Below are 17,951 nucleotides of genomic sequence, written 5' to 3'. Positions count from 1 at the left end.
GTTCCGAATAGCCACCACGCACGAATCGGTAGACAAAATATGCACTAATTGTAGATGTACGGCGCGAACTGTTAAACATGTTGCTAATACTCCCCATCGTTTGTCTGTGCGTCGTCCAACCGACACTAACATTGGCCCAAAATAATCAACGCCCATGAACGTGAAAGGACGAGCAAATATAGCTAGGCGTTCTGGTGGAAGATCACTCATTAATGGAGGTCGTGGAATAACACTGTCATTTTTACATTTCTGGCAATCTTTCCGAACATTATTGTACTTAGCTTTTAGATGAGAAATGCTAAAACGCTGACGTAATTCGTTGATGACTGTTTGGTGATTTTGACTCACAGACTCGTTTTTCTTTTCTACTGCTTCGCCTCAGGTTGCTTATAAAGCGCATAATATATGCTATTCGCCGTAGGAGAGGTTTCCATCCAGAAAAATCCAGTGGGATAATGACGTTTTCAAGCGGAGTAATGTGAAGTAACAAGTGAGGGCGAAGCTCTTCCATTGTCGTTGATTTCAACGTTTGTGTAGTGGTTGGCCAATCGTGTTCTGGTGTCCAGAGAAATTCTGGGCCATGAAACCAGCGGCTAGATTCGTGTAGTCTCGGTTCACCTTCCCATTTTGTTGCCTCGTCTGTCACGTTCATATTTGTCCCAATCCAGTTCCATTCGTTCATGGTTGTTGACTCAAGGATCTCGCTAATACGAAAGGCGACAAATTGACTGTATCGTCGATGGTCCGATTTCAGCCAGCATATCACGTCTGTAGAGCCGGTCCAGTAAAAACGTTTTTTGATTTCAAACGATAAAAATTTCGAGATTGTATCTACGAGACGCATTTCACGAGAACGTGGGATAGAGAGAAACCTCAACGGGGCAACTTTCGTTTTGGATCCGACTAGAACGCACTCTATGGTATCTTTCCTTTGGAATCGAAGATAAGCCACTGCAGCAAAGCCGTTTTCGCTTGCATCTACGAAGCAATGCAAGTGGATCTCCGTCTGTTTTCCTAACTCCATTTGATTACGATAACATCGAAGAATTCTTACGGAAGTAACGCTCGGTAAAATTGATAGCCACGATAACCATTTTTCGAAATGGGAATCCTCAATTACCTCGTCCCAACCGATTCCTGATCTCCAAATTTCCTGCAGCAGGACCTTTAAAAACAATTAAATGTGTGCAATTATACCCAGGGGGTCGAAGATCATCATAAGAATTCGAAGCACTTCCCTCTTAGTCGGGCGACGATGACCTGACAGCAGATGCTGATCGTATCGCGTTGAAAACTTGAAGGTGAAACAATCCGTTGAGGTATCCCACCACATACCGAGAACTTTCCCTGTGGACTTTTCATCGCCGATGCTGAAGTTCTTTTCTTTGGTACTGTTTTGCTGCAGGAGTGTTTTCAATTTCGCTGAATTTGAAATTCAGTTTCTCATTTCGAAGCCAGCTGCAGCATGTATAATTCTTACATCATTCGCTAACTGCCAGGCTTCCGTTTCTGACTCGACACTAATGAGCACGTCGTCAACATAGTGTCGTTTTACGATGGCATGGACAGCAGACGGGAAATCATGTTCATATCTTTTCGCGTTGTGATTTTTCACATATTGCGCTGCGCTCGGTGAGCATCTAGCGCCGAATGTCATCACCTGTATGATATATACACTCGGATTAGAATCGTTTAGATTATCTTTTCAAAAGAATCGTTGGCAATGTTGATCATCTTCACGGATTTGTATCTGATGGTACATTTCTCTAATGTCACCACACACTGCGATCTCCGATTCTCGAAATTGTATTAACACTGATAGCAATGAATTCAACTGGTCGGGTCCTTTTAAAAGTACTGAGTTTAACGAGACTCCGTGAGCGGAGGCTGTTTCATCCCACACCAATCTGGCCTTACCGGGTTTATTCGGATTGTTAACCGGGAAAATCGGAAGACACCACACTCTCGGTCGCGGTATACGCAACTCATGGATCGATAGTTTTCGTATGTAACCCCTACTGATGGTTAATTTTTATCCTTAGCGTTTCCGTTAAGACTGGATCCTTTCGCAGCCTGTTTTATTTCCATAAGAGGCCACATTCAAAACGCCTATTGCTTCCCGGTCTGGTTAATATTTCCAGCATCTGTTGCGCGAGTTGATCCTCTGTTGATAACAATGGCTTGTGCGGACTCCGAATTCCAAGAGTTTCGAGTGCGAAAAAGCTTTTTGTCGTGAATACGACTTACTTTACTATGGGGCGCCTTTTCAAAATTAGCCATATGAAAGAATGGGCAGAACTTAATCGTGAATATCTCGACTTGTATTAATGGTAGCAACATAATTCTTTCACCATTTCATCAAAAATATGATCAGGAATTCAGGATAATATTTTGAACAGTGTGCGATAACCACAAACAACTCAAAAATTAGCTAGGCGTTCTGGTGGAAGATCACTCATTAATGGAGGTCGTGGAATAACACTGTCATTTTCACATTTCTGGCAATCTTTCCGAACATTATTGTACTTAGCTTTTAGATGAGAAATGCTAAAACGCTGACGTAATTCGTTGATGACTGTTTGATGATTTTGACTCACAGACTCGTTTTTCTTTTCTACTGCTTCGCCTCAGGTTGCTTATAAAGCGCATAATATATGCTATTCGCCGTAGGAGAGGTTTCCATCCAGAAAAATCCAGTGGGATAATGACGTTTTCAAGCGGAGTAATGTGTAGTAACAAGTGAGGGCGAAGCTCTTCCATTGTCGTTGATTTCGACGTTTGTGTAGTGGTTGGCCATTCGTGTTCTGGTGTCCAGAGAAATTCTGGGCCATGAAACCAGCGGCTAGATTCGTGTAGTCTCGGTTCACCTTTCCATTTTGTTGCCTCGTCTGCCACGTTCATATTTGTCCCAATCCAGTTCCATTCGTTCATGCTTGTTGACTCAAGGATCTCGCTAATACGAAAGGCGACAAATTGACTGTATCGTCGATGGTCCGATTTCAGCCATCATATCACGTCTGTAGAGCCGGTCCAGTAAAAACGTTTTTTGATTTTAAACGTTAAAAATTTCGAGATTGTATCTACGAGACGCATTTCACGAGAACGTGGGATAGAGAGAAACCTCAACGGGGCAACTTTCGTTTTGGATCCGACTAGAACGCACTCTATGGTATCTTTCCTTTGGAATCGAAGATAAGCCACTGCAGCAAAGCCGTTTTCGCTTGCATCTACGAAGCAATGCAAGTGAATCTCCGTCTGTTTTCCTAACTCCGTTTGATTACGATAACATCGAGGAATTCTTACGGAAGTAACGCTCGGTAAAATTGATAGCCACGATAACCATTTTTCGAAATGGGAATCCTCAATTACCTCGTCCCAACCGATTCCTGATCTCCAAATTTCCTGCAGCAGGACCTTTAAAAACAATTAAATGTGTGCAATTATACCCAGGGGGTCGAAGATCATCATAAGAATTCGAAGCACTTCCCTCTTAGTCGGGCGACGATGACCTGACAGCAGATGCTGATCGTATCGCGTTGAAAACTTGAAGGTGAAGTAATCCGTTGAGGTATCCCACCACATACCGAGAACTTTCCCTGTGGACTTTTCATCGCCGATGCTCAAGTTCTTTTCTTTGGTACTGTTTTGCTGCAGGAGTGTTTTCAATTTCGCTGAATTTGAAATTCAGTTTCTCATTTCGAAGCCAGCTGCAGCATGTATAATTCTTACATCATTCGCTAACTGCCAGGCTTCCGTTTCTGACTCGACACTAATGAGCACGTCGTCAACATAGTGTCGTTTTACGATGGCATGGACAGCAGACGGGAAATCATGTTCATATCTTTTCGCGTTGTGATTTTTCACATATTGCGCTGTGCTCGGTGAGCATCTAGCGCCGAATGTCATCACCTGTATGATATATACACTCGGATTAGAATCGTTTAGATTATCTTTTCAAAAGAATCGTTGGCAATGTTGATCATCTTCACGGATTTGTATCTGACGGTACATTTCTCTAATGTCACCACACACTGCGATCTCTGATTCTCGAAATTGTATTAACACTGATAGCAATGAATTCAACTGGTCGAGTCCTTTTAAAAGTACTGAGTTTAACGAGACTCCGTGAGCGGAGGCTGTTTCATCCCACACCAATCTGGTCTTACCGGGTTTATACGGATTGTTAACCGGGAAAATCGGAAGACACCACACTCTCGGTCGCGGTATACGCAACTCATGGATCGATAGTTTTCGTATGTAACCCCTACTGATGGTTAATTTTTATCCTTAGCGTTTCCGTTAAGACTGGATCCTTTCGCAGCCTGTTTTATTTCCATAAGAGGCCACATTCAAAACGCCTATTGCTTCCCGGTCTGGTTAATATTTCCAGCATCTGTTGCGCGAGTTGATCCTCTGTTGATAACAATGGCTTGTGCGGACTCCGAATTCCAAGAGTTTCGAGTGCGAAAAAGCTTTTTGTCGTAAATACGACTTACTTTACTATGGGGCGCCTTTTCAAAATTAGCCATATGAAAGAATGGGCAGAACTTAATCGTGAATATCTCGACTTGTATTAATGGTAGCAACATAATTCTTTCACCATTTCATCAAAAATATGATCAGGAATTCAGGATAATATTTTGAACAGTGTGCGATAACCACAAACAACTCAAAAATTAGCTAGGCGTTCTGGTGGAAGATCACTCATTAATGGAGGTCGTGGAATAACACTGTCATTTTCACATTTCTGGCAATCTTTCCGAACATTATTGTACTTAGCTTTTAGATGAGAAATGCTAAAACGCTGACGTAATTCGTTGATGACTGTTTGATGATTTTGACTCACAGACTCGTTTTTCTTTTCTACTGCTTCGCCTCAGGTTGCTTATAAAGCGCATAATATATGCTATTCGCCGTAGGAGAGGTTTCCATCCAGAAAAATCCAGTGGGATAATGACGTTTTCAAGCGGAGTAATGTGTAGTAACAAGTGAGGGCGAAGCTCTTCCATTGTCGTTGATTTCGACGTTTGTGTAGTGGTTGGCCATTCGTGTTCTGGTGTCCAGAGAAATTCTGGGCCATGAAACCAGCGGCTAGATTCGTGTAGTCTCGGTTCACCTTTCCATTTTGTTGCCTCGTCTGCCACGTTCATATTTGTCCCAATCCAGTTCCATTCGTTCATGCTTGTTGACTCAAGGATCTCGCTAATACGAAAGGCGACAAATTGACTGTATCGTCGATGGTCCGATTTCAGCCAGCATATCACGTCTGTAGAGCCGGTCCAGTAAAAACGTTTTTTGATTTTAAACGTTAAAAATTTCGAGATTGTATCTACGAGACGCATTTCACGAGAACGTGGGATAGAGAGAAACCTCAACGGGGCAACTTTCGTTTTGGATCCGACTAGAACGCACTCTATGGTATCTTTCCTTTGGAATCGAAGATAAGCCACTGCAGCAAAGCCGTTTTCGCTTGCATCTACGAAGCAATGCAAGTGAATCTCCGTCTGTTTTCCTAACTCCGTTTGATTACGATAACATCGAGGAATTCTTACGGAAGTAACGCTCGGTAAAATTGATAGCCACGATAACCATTTTTCGAAATGGGAATCCTCAATTACCTCGTCCCAACCGATTCCTGATCTCCAAATTTCCTGCAGCAGGACCTTTAAAAACAATTAAATGTGTGCAATTATACCCAGGGGGTCGAAGATCATCATAAGAATTCGAAGCACTTCCCTCTTAGTCGGGCGACGATGACCTGACAGCAGATGCTGATCGTATCGCGTTGAAAACTTGAAGGTGAAGTAATCCGTTGAGGTATCCCACCACATACCGAGAACTTTCCCTGTGGACTTTTCATCGCCGATGCTCAAGTTCTTTTCTTTGGTACTGTTTTGCTGCAGGAGTGTTTTCAATTTCGCTGAATTTGAAATTCAGTTTCTCATTTCGAAGCCAGCTGCAGCATGTATAATTCTTACATCATTCGCTAACTGCCAGGCTTCCGTTTCTGACTCGACACTAATGAGCACGTCGTCAACATAGTGTCGTTTTACGATGGCATGGACAGCAGACGGGAAATCATGTTCATATCTTTTCGCGTTGTGATTTTTCACATATTGCGCTGTGCTCGGTGAGCATCTAGCGCCGAATGTCATCACCTGTATGATATATACACTCGGATTAGAATCGTTTAGATTATCTTTTCAAAAGAATCGTTGGCAATGTTGATCATCTTCACGGATTTGTATCTGACGGTACATTTCTCTAATGTCACCACACACTGCGATCTCCGATTCTCGAAATTGTATTAACACTGATAGCAATGAATTCAACTGGTCGGGTCCTTTTAAAAGTACTGAGTTTAACGAGACTCCGTGAGCGGAGGCTGTTTCATCCCACACCAATCTGGTCTTACCGGGTTTATACGGATTGTTAACCGGGAAAATCGGAAGATACCACACTCTCGGTCGCGGTATACGCAACTCATGGATCGATAGTTTTCGTATGTAACCCCTACTGATGGTTAATTTTTATCCTTAGCGTTTCCGTTAAGACTGGATCCTTTCGCAGCCTGTTTTATTTCCATAAGAGGCCACTTTCAAAACGCCTATTGCTTCCCGGTCTGGTTAATGTTTCCAGCATCTGTTGCGCGAGTTGATCCTCTGTTGATAACAATGGCTTGTGCGGACTCCGAATTCCAAGAGTTTCGAGTGCGAAAAAGCTTTTTGTCGTGAATACGACTTACTTTACTATGGGGCGCCTTTTCAAAATTAGCCATATGAAAGAATGGGCAGAACTTAATCGTGAATATCTCGACTTGTATTAATGGTAGCAACATAATTCTTTCACCATTTCATCAAAAATATGATCAGGAATTCAGGATAATATTTTGAACAGTGTGCGATAACCACAAACAACTCAAAAATTAAGTTTTCTTAAAATTTGGAAACAACGCGGAAAACTCTTTACTTTCGCTTGGGTTTTTCGCGCAAGGACGACGATTTTGAGGTAGTCAGGCACATATCTTCAACTGAATGCGTATAAAAGGGGAACCGTGGTCGAAAATCGATCATTCAGGCGATTCGGTATTCAAGTGTGAACAAGTCCAGACGTGTTTTCTCTTGCGTGCGCGTTTTTCTCTCGTGTTTCTTTTCCCGTTCTTCGCTTATGGCGAAACGAAGGCGGCGTTCGGGCGCCGGTTCGAAATCTAGCCCGAAACAGAAAACCAGTACCGGTGTGCTGGTTAGTCCCAAAGAACCAGATGGCAAACGTTTGCGATCAGATGCAGACATCGTTTCTAATCGTTCTTCACGTCACGCGAGCATAGCTAGTGTTGCTAAAACCGTGACAAATCACAGTGAACTAGATGGGTTTGGTGATTTGAATCCAGATTTTCCATCAAATAATCAACCGCTACCAGTCAAAATCAAGCTTCCCCCCATCATGGTGAAGGTAGTTCCCCTGGATAAATTAATGAAAACATTCAAAGCTCTCGGAATCTGTGCGCAGTATAAAATCTGCCAGATCGGCATAAAAGTGATAGTGCAATCTAAGAATGAATTCGATAAAGTTACAACATATTTGAAAAAGTCAAAAACTGAGTTTTTCACCTACGACATCTCTGGTGATAAACCGTTCAAGGCAGTAGTAAGAGGACTTCCACAGATGAATGTGCAGGAAATTGATGACGAGCTCCGTTCACACTACAAGCTATCTCCAGTGGGGATATTCCAAATGTCTCGCCGAGATAAAAGCCAATCGTTCCGGGACTCTCTTTACCTGGTCCACTTTGCTAAGGGCACTGTCTCGCTCAATGCACTGCAGGCTATAAGAACCATTTGCTCAGTGGTCGTTCGATGGGAACCGTATCGGGGCACAAATCGAGACGTCACACAGTGCCAGCGGTGCTTAAATTTTGGACATGGCACCAGAAACTGCAATGTAAAGCCACGATGCGGAAACTGTGCGCAGTCACATGCAACTAGTGACTTTGCTTGAAGGTGCAATCAATTACCGCTGTGCCAATTGCGGTGGTAATCATCGGGGATCAGAGCGTTCCTGTCCGAAGCGGGAGGAGTACAAATATATTCGAAAACAAGCTTCTACGAAACCCCAACAAGGAAATAAGAAACAACAAACCCCTCCATTATCGAAGGCGGACTTTCCTCCTCTACCTGGCGCTGGTACTAGGACCCCTCTTAATGGACCCTCTGCAGGCGCGTAGCCAGAGAAAATTTTCGGGGGGGGGGGGGGTTTTAGAACATGGTGATAAATCAACACATGTACAATTTATATCACAATGTTTCCCATGGGTTATAATTTTTTGTTTCGGGGGGGGGTTTGAACCCCTAAACCCCCCCCCCCCCCCCCTGTATACGCGCCTGACCCTCTGTAATGAACAGAAACCCTCTAGACGGTTAAGTCTGGAACAACGGACACCCGATGAATCCTACAGAGCAGCTGTTTTCGCCAGAACAACTGATGAGCATCTTCACTGAGATGTGCGGCAATCTCCAGCAATGCCGTACACGTCATGACCAGATCTACGCTTTGGGTCTTCTCGTCATCAGATATGGCTGCTAAACCGTTAAAAATTCTCAACTGGAACGCTCGTTCTCTTAGAACGAAAAAACTTGAGCTGTTGGATTTTATCACATCTAATGTGGTAGATGTAAGTATCATCACTGAAACTCATCTTTCCCCCGAAATTTCGTTCTCTGTGCCAAATTTCTCAACTGTGCGGTTAGATAGACTCAATTCTCGTGGTGGCGGTGTAGCCATTTTGGTTAGAAAAGGCTTGAAGTTTCAAATCCTTCCCCATCATAACACGACTGTTATTGAATCCTTGTGCATTGAAGTCGAAACATCTTCAGGATAGCTAAAGATTATTGCTGTTTACTGCCATCAGCAATGTTACGAAAGCAATGGATTAGCAAGAAAATTTAAAAACGACTTGGCTAAACTTACAAGATCTAATGCGAAATATATTATCGGAGGAGATCTTAATGCAAAACACGATCTCTGGAGAAATAGCCGTAAAAATCAGAACGGTTCAATTCTTTTCGAAGATAGCCAACTCGGTTATTACTGTGTTCACTATCCTGATCAACCCACTTTTCTTTCACCGGCGGGAATAACGTCTACTTTAGATATTTTCCTCACCAACACTGATATATCCAAACCAGTAACGCTTTCGGAGCTTAGATTTTCACAATGTAAATTGGGTGGTTTTTCAAAGAATTGTTGACTCACATTTGGAAGAAAACCCAGTAATAAATTCTCCGGAAGACATCGAGACGTGCCTGAATAACTTTCAACAAGCGTTAAACCGCGCTGAAAAATCGTGCATTCGGGAAAAACCGGTAAAAGCCGATTTTATCCCAATCGACCAAACCACCAAATATTATATCCGTCTTCGGAATATTTATAGGAGGCAATTTCAGAGAACTGGTGCTCTGATAAAAAAGCAGCTAGTTGCTGATCTGAACATCATAATCAGATGTAGATCAGATTCAATCAGTTTGGATTCAATCGCCACTGCGAGCAGATGTGTTTTGTGTCGTCTGCACGCTTTCGACAAGAGCGATTACGTCACAGCTGCCAGTCATTAGCATTGAGAAAAAACAACGGTGGAGGGCATTGCACAATATCAGCCGTTCTAATGGCTCTAAAAGTTTTCTAAAGAACTATTAGGATTTGTTGTTCGCAAATCGTAGGGAAATATCCTCAGTTTACGGCAAATCAAGAACAGTTTGCTTAGATTTATGCACTTTTCGCTGTGTGAAATTCACAGTAATCGAGATCAAGTGAAGCCTTTTTTTGCAAAAAATGTTTTAGAGTATAATGTCGTAGAGAATTACGCAATTTGATTCTTCTGAATGCTTGAAACGAATCCCTAAAGCATATTGATAGTTGTTGGCGTTAGCCGCGACCCTACGTTGTGTTTAATTAAATCCTCACCAGGATATTTCAGCGAAGCGACGGCAGCAATTTGTCGGTCGACCTTACTTGCATTCGCACTGCAGTAAACCGATAGCGAACAGCAATGCAACTAACGGGTTCTGCAAACAACCACAGCGGTCACCAAAGCAGCCAAAAGGAGCAGAAGACGAACATCCACAAACAAACAGCTGCACTGATAAAACTCACAACTGGATGGACCTTGGCGGACTCTTGCCAATAAAAAGTACACTATTTTAACGTTTGAGTCACTTTATTCACTGACTATTGCTAGTGTATTTCACTTCTGCTGTTCGATACACTTCGGACTTTATGACAGATCAAAAACGGTCCGATTCTAATGCAGGTTTATTTGAGACTGACTGGTCTGATGATTGTGAACAGAGCGAGAAGATAAAATAAAAAACTGAGTTGCCAGAAGGGCCTGAGAAACTGACATAATCCTATGAACGGTAGCACCAACTATCTGCAGAAGGCAGTATTGGTAAAAAGTGTCGCCAGTAAAACTAGTGCGACGCAACATACTCGCCGCCTTGAACGACTATGTTCAACATTAAATATACACATAATTCACAAACATTGAGCATACAGATATGATACAATACACTTTCAATTCTTACAGGCTAACACATTAAAATTTTCAGCTTAATCTAATGAGGTATCCGAAATCCTTTGAACTGGCTGGAGATTGTTGCTAGTAGATTCTACTTCGGGAGCCACCGATGCACTGGGCAGCAAGCATATTTTACTGATGGGCCGATTGATGATACCTCGTACAGTGCGAAGCGAAACAACTCGTGTTAGCTTATCCTTTCCAGGTAATACCGCTTCGATTCGAGCAAGTGGCCAACGGATTGGTGGATGTAGTTCGTCTACGATGATGACCATTTTACCGGGAACAATTTCGTTGTTTCGTATCCATCCTCGTGTATCTTTCTGCAGTTCTTGGAGATATTCCTTCCGCCAGTGGGTCCAAAATTTCTGCACATGCAGTTGCAGTTTCTGGTAGTGGTCGAGTCTATTGACAGGTGCGATCTGAAGGTCTGGGTCGGGCAGGGCATACATCGATGATCCAATCAGGAAGTGCGCAGGTGTTAGGGCAGCTAAGTCATTGGGGTCTTCTGTCATTGGAAGCAACGGTCGAGAATTCATTATTGCTTCGATTTGAGTAAGAATGGTGCACATTTCCTCAAAAGATAAACGACTCGAACCTAGTTGACGGAACAAATGTTTTTTGGCAACTTTAACGGCTGCTTCCCAAAGGCCACCAAAGTGCGGTGCTTTCGGCGGTGTTAAATGCCAGGTTATGCCTTTTTCTGTGCAAAAGGCTGCGATTTCGTCCTGCTAAAAACCGTCTTTAAGCATCGTAAACAGTTCGGTAAGATCGTTTTTAGCCCCTTCAAAATTTTTCCCATTATCGGAATGAATGTGTGCGGGTCGATCGCGTCGCACGATGAATCTTCGCAATGAACATAAAAAGGCCTGAGTGGACAAATCGCTCACTAGCTCTAAGTGAACTGCTTTGGTCGAAAAACACACGAATACGCACAGGTAGGCCTTGGCGGGAGCGGCACGTTTGTGAATAGGACGAAGATAGAGTGGACCGGCATAATCAACACCTGTAACACTGAAGGGACGACTGGGAATAACTCTCGATACAGGCAGTTGACCTATTTGTTGCTGCGCAGGTACCGGATTGAGGCGAGTACAACGGAAACAATTTCTGACTACGTTGCGGACTAGTCTTCGACCGTTGAGTGGCCAGAATTCTTCTCGGATTGCTGTTAATAGCAGACGTCCGCCGCCGTGTAGTAATTTGCGATGGAAATCCTCAACTATCAGTCGTGTGAACGGATGGTTTGTTGGAATCAAAGCCGGGTGCTTTGCTTGATATGGTAGCTGTGCGAAGTTTAAACGACCTCCTACTCTCAACACTCTCTCTGCATCTAAGAACGGCGTCATTTGGCGAATATGGGAACGTTTCGATACCGATTTATTTTTATCCAACTTGCTGATTTCTGCGACAATTTCATCATTCTGCGCCAACCGAATGGGGAACGTTTTGGACTTGGCAAGCTCATTTACGGTGAGTGTACGGCCTACAATAACTTCGGGCGAGATGGGCGGCTGCGTGCGTATTTTAGCTCGGGTATTGTTGACGAATCTCATGCAGTACCCAATGACATGAAGAAGACGGCCGTATGACGACCACCGGAGAAACCAGGGATGTACTGTTGGCGTTATTTGAGTAACTGCGACGGTAGTTTTGATTTCCAATTCCTCGTGTGAAACACTTGGTGGAATTGATTCTGGCCAATCTTGGAGTGGACGTGATAACCAAGTGGGACCGCTGATCCAAATATCGTTTTTCAAAAACTCGTCAACCGACATGCCACGTGAAGCCAGGTCAGCAGGATTTTCACATCCGGGAACATGCTTCCATTGACGACCATGTGTAAGCTGTTGAATTTCAGATACTCTATTAGCCACATAGTTAGGCCAAACATTCGGTGGTGATCGTAGCCAGTGCAGAGTGACAGATGTGTCAGACCAAAAATATGATTCTGAAACGTTTACATCGATAGCTTTCTTTATGTGAGCATGTACATGGGCTGCTAGTACTGCCGCACACAACTCCGAACGAGGAATACTTATTCGTTTCAGCGGAGCGACGCGTGTCTTCGAAGCCAGTAGTCGTATTTTTACTTCCCCTTTGCTTTCACAGCGGACGTATGTGCAGGCACCGTATGCAGGTATGGATGCATCTGCGAATGTGTGCAGTTGTACAACTGAGTCAGGTAGAAACGCGTATCTGTCTACTCGATTTTCGGAGATATTCGCCAATTCGTGGTAATACTTCCCCCATTTGGTTTTAATAGGTTCTGGAACAGGATCGTCCCATCCGCACAAAAGCAGCCACAACTCTTGCATCAGTATCTTTGCTCGAACTACAACGGGGGCAATTAGTCCTAAAGGGTCAAATAGTTTTGCTATATCCCAAAGAATAGTGCGCTTGGTTGGCGGTTCATTACTACATCGAATTTGAGAGTCGAAACGAAGGTGATCGGCTTCAGGCTCCCAGCTAATACCAAGGGCTTTAATTGTCTCGTTAGGGCTGAAATGTAAAGCAGATTGAGTACCAATCTCATCATTGGGAAGACCTTGCAAAACTTCGAGCTGATTAGAAGTCCATTTTCGTAGTGTAAATCCTCCTTTGTGCAACAAGTCGCTCAGTTCGGTGCGTAGACGGATTGTTTCTTCGATGGTTTGAGCTCCACCTATGAAGTCGTCTACGTAAAAACATTTTTTAATAGCAGCTCCTGCCAACGAGTAAGAAATCCCTTCGTCTTCGGTCAGTTGCTGAAGTGTACGAGTTGCTAGGTATGAAGACGGACCGAGACCATACGTAACAGTGAGTAGTTCATATGTCTGGACTGGTGTTTGATCAGAAAAACGCCAAAGGATACGTTGAATAGCAGAATCGTCTGGGTGAATAAGTACTTGCCGGTACATTTTAGCGATATCACCGACGAGCGCAAGAGGGAGAGATATTCTCGCATAAACTGGTGGTATTCATCTTTGAGATTTGATTATTCGAACCGTCGTAGCGCAGAGCTCTTCGACTCACCCAGCATCACGTTGAAGTTTGGCTTTCTGGGATATCGAACGATATAGCGTCCTTCGGAATTTCGAGAAACAGTTGACTGGTAACAGGATTCACAGTGTCTTTCCTCGCTAGAGTAGTTGTCTTTCGTAGTCAGCTCTTCAGTTTTCCAGAAACGCTCCAAACTGTCTTCTAACGATAACATCGAAACGACCATGCCGTTTGCTGTTGACACGGGGGTCTGTGTAGGAGAAACTTGGTTTGCTGATCCGACTATTATCCAACCGAAAACGCTATCAATGAGCAGAGGGAGATTTTTGTCTAGCTGCAGACGAGCAGCACTTGGGAAGAACGAATAAAAATGCTTTGCACCTAAAACCATGTCAATTGGTCGACTTTCATTGAAGGATGGATCTGCGAGAAACAAATCCCTCGGAATACACCACTCTGCAGTCGAAATATTTTGTGATGGAAGGTTCGCCGTAACTTTATCCATTACCAGAAAGTTTACATTGCATGAGAAATCTCCTTTTCTAGACTGAACTTGAGCGAAGACGGATTCACACACAGGCTTGGAAAGTTTGCCGGCCCCCTGAACAGTTACATTTACCTTTTGCCTTTGAAGACGTAGAATTCGTGCCATACGATCGGTTATGAGGTTCGGTTGAGATGCACTATCAAGAAGTGCCCGTGCAAGATGCTCTACACCAAAGACGTCGATAACCTTCACGATCACTGTGAGAAAAAAACGCTTTCACGTGGTTGATGAACTGCACTACTGACTTCAACTCTGGGACTCTCGGTGGCGGTAACAGTGGATTGCTTAAATGATTCAGCTGTAGAAGATCCATTAGACTGCGAAAAATTGAAAACTGGACTAGCTGGAACGGTAGGCTCACTTTCATGACTGACTTGGCTTGATCCGTTGGGATGCTCAGGGTGCAGAAGTGTGTGATGACGACGATTACACTTTCGACAATTAAAGCTCGACTGGCAATGACGGACAATATGATCACCCTTCATACAATTGCGACACAAACGTTTGGAATTAACTAACTGCTGGCGTTCGCTCAATGAAAGTCGGTTGAAGCGCGGACATCGCATCAACAAATGATACTGGTTGCATAGGATGCACTTCTCAATAGAATCCGTCACTGCTGAATTAGCTGTAGAGGCACAAGACGAAAGACGGATCTGGGAATGAAACGATCTCTTCGACGGCTGAACTGGTAAAGCGGAGGTAGACTGCGTATCGGGTGTTTGACGATTCACTGAGATGGATTCCAAAACTCGTGTTCTGCGCTGAAGAAAATCGATGAGACAATTGTAATCCAATTGCTGACGGTCGACGCATGATCCTCCCATGCCTTCACTGTATCGTCGTGCAAGCGGGTACAAAGAAGGTGCTCCAAAATCGTGCTCCAGTGCTCGGTTGGTTCTCCCAGTTGTCGAAGAGTTTTGGTGTGGCGTTCAAATTCGTCCACCAGCCCGTGAAGTGCCGCAGCGGACTCGTTCTTCAGCTTCGGAACATCGAATAGTGCCTGTAGGTGACGCTTTTTCAGTAAATAATCGTTGGAATACCTGCTTTCCAACGTTTGCCAAGCCAATAAATAATTCGCGAAGCTAATGCCAATCGATTCTGTCAACTGAGCAGCTTCCCCCTTGACAGCTGCCTTTAAATAGTGAAACTTTTGAATATCCGGAACATCAGAGTTGGAATGAATCAACGCCAAAAAGGTATCGTGAAACGGAAGCCATTGCATATAGTCGCCATCGAATTCAGGCAACGAAATTGTTGGCAGTTTGATGCCGGAGAGAGTGGAGGAAACACGCGGGGGTTGAGGGCTACGATCGTTAGGAAGAGGAGTCAGCATAGAAAGTAAAGATGCCTTTATTTGAAAAAGCCGTGGCTCAAAATTAGCGCGCACAGCAGCATGCTCCGCCTTACCCTCTTGATCTGTTTCGTTGTCCTCCAGTTGCGCTTGAACTGACTCCAAATTGTTCCAAACGCTGGTGATGTACTCCAGCCTCAACGGTACCTGCGATTCGTCCCTCGCAGCAACGTACTCCTCGGCAAAAACCTCTGCCCGACCCAGAGAAGTGAGCAGCGTATCTCTTCGCGACAGTAACTGGTTCCTTTGTTGGTCGTCTGCCATTTTGTATGCCGGTAACGCGAAACGTGGTCCAATTTATACAAAGTTACCTGTAGAACAAAAGACCACAGTAGACCCACAGGAGGGTGGTAAAAACTTGGAAAGAGGCTCACCTTTTTCGAGGCAAAATGTGCCTTGTATAATATTTCAGCCAACAGGAACTTGAATTAGTACAGTCCGTACAAACTTGAGATTTCAAAGCCCGGGACGGCTTCCGAAATCCAGTAAAAATTTCAGCAACAAAATCCGGTTATGTGCAGTGAAACGATGAACCGCAGAAGAGATTTCCAGTAATCAGCCGGAACCACAGCAGCAGTAGCGTACAAAATGGCGCGCGGCTAATGGTATTCACCACGGCTAGGGACTTCACAGTGAACAATGGAGCGATTGTAACCGAATTACAAAGGAATAATGGCGCTTGGTGGCCAACACAATGCAAACACCGCGAATAATGGCAACAATTGTTCGTACGAACAATTACAGGAACGTGTAACGTACATGCAACAAAGGAAAAAATATCTAAAAGGTACCTGCGATACCCACGAAATGTACTGGACAGGTCGTTACCTTATGCCCAATCATTTAGGCCTTGTACATATAAAGCAGCAGAGATCCGAAATTCCATCCAACGCCTGGCTCCGAATTGCAAAATGGCTGCATGAGAATGACGCGGTCCGCATCAATCCTGGTCACGGCACCAAAATATGTTGGCGCTAGCCGGGACCCTACGTTGTGTTTAATTAAATCCTCGCCAGGATATTTCAGCGAAGCGACGGCAGCAATTTGTCGGTCGACCTTACTTGCATTTGCACTGCAGTAAACCGATAGCGAACAGCAATGCAACTAACGGGTTCTGCAAACAACCACAGCGGCCACCAAAGCAGCCAAAAGGAGCAGAAGACGAACATCCACAAACAAACAGCTGCACTGATAAAACGCACAACTGGATGAACCTTGGCGGACTCTTGCCAATAAAAACTACACTATTTTAACGTTTGAGTCACTTTATTCACTGACTATTGTTAGTGTATTTCACTTCTGCTGTTCGATACACTTCGGACTTTATGACAGATCAAAAACGGTCCGATTCTAATGCAGGTTTATTTGAGACTGACTGGTCTGATGATTGTGAACAGAGCGAGAACATAAAATGAAAAACTGAGTTGCCAGAAGGGCCTGAGAAACTGACATAATTCTATGAACGGTAGCACCAACTATCTGCAGAAGGTAGTGTTGGTAAAAAGTGTCGCCAGTAAAACTAGTGCGACGCAACAATAGTTTCTTTCAATAAATTATGCAAATCCGAAATGAAATGATCGACAATAAAATTCTGTATGCGGCTATTTTTATAGCCGTTAGGACCGCGCATTAGTGAAAAAGCTACAAACGAAATCACATAAAAGGAAATCTCTTAACAAAAATTCAATCAGTTTGGATTCTATCGCCCCTGCGAGCAGATGTGTTTTGTGTCGTCTGCACAGCTAGTTTCGCTTTCGACAAGAGCGTTTGCGTCACAGCTGCCAGTCATTAGCATTGGAAAAAAACAACGGTGGAGAGCATTGCACAATATCAGCCGTTCTAATGGCTCTAAAAGTTTTCTAAAGAACTATTAGAATTTGTTGTTCGCAAATCGTAGTTTACGGCAAATCAAGAACAGTTTGCTTAGATTTGTGCACTTTTAGCTGTGTGAAACTCACAGTAATCGAGATCAAGTGAAGCCTTCTTTGTTTTTTCGAAAAATGTTCCAGAGTTTAATGTCGTAGAGAATTACGCAATTTGACCTTTCTGAATGCTACAAACGAGTCCCTTCAGCATATTGATAGTTTCTTTCAATAAATTATGCAAATCCGAAATGAAATAATCAACATTAAAATTCTGAATGCGGCTATTTTTAAAGCCGTTAGGACCGCCCATTAGTGAAAAAGCTACAAACGAAATCACATAAAAGGAAATCTCTTAACAAAAATTCAATCAGTTTGGATTCTATCGCCCCTGCGAGCAGATGTGTTTTGTGTCGTCTGCACAGCTAGTTTTGCTTTCGACAAGAGCGATTACGTCACAGCTGCCAGTCATTAGCATTGGGAAAAAAACAACGGTGGAGAGCATTGCACAATATCAGCTGTTCTAATGGCTCTAAAAGTTTTCTAAAGAACTATTAGGATTTGTTGTTTGCAAATCGTAGGGAAATATCCTCAGTTTACTGCAAATCAAGAACAGTTTGCTTAGATTTGTGC

General features: G+C 43.6%; 1 protein-coding gene across 1 annotated transcript; it reads right to left on the bottom strand.

Moving 5' to 3' along the window:
* Positions 1–11,304: 11,304 nt before the first annotated feature.
* LOC131428866 (uncharacterized) lies at positions 11,305–13,781 on the bottom strand. Its single transcript, XM_058592924.1, has 2 exons — positions 13,589–13,781; positions 11,305–13,394 (listed from the first exon to the last, which is right to left on the bottom strand). The coding sequence occupies exons 1-2, from the start codon at positions 13,779–13,781 to the stop codon at positions 11,305–11,307; spliced, it is 2,283 nt and encodes a 760-aa protein (XP_058448907.1).
* Positions 13,782–17,951: the final 4,170 nt, after the last annotated feature.

The sequence above is a fragment of the Malaya genurostris genome, chromosome 2 (assembly GCF_030247185.1).
Source record: "Malaya genurostris strain Urasoe2022 chromosome 2, Malgen_1.1, whole genome shotgun sequence".
NCBI lineage: Eukaryota > Metazoa > Arthropoda > Insecta > Diptera > Culicidae > Malaya > Malaya genurostris.
Note: the sequence above shows the minus strand (reverse complement) of the source record. Positions and strands in the feature narration are given on the sequence as shown.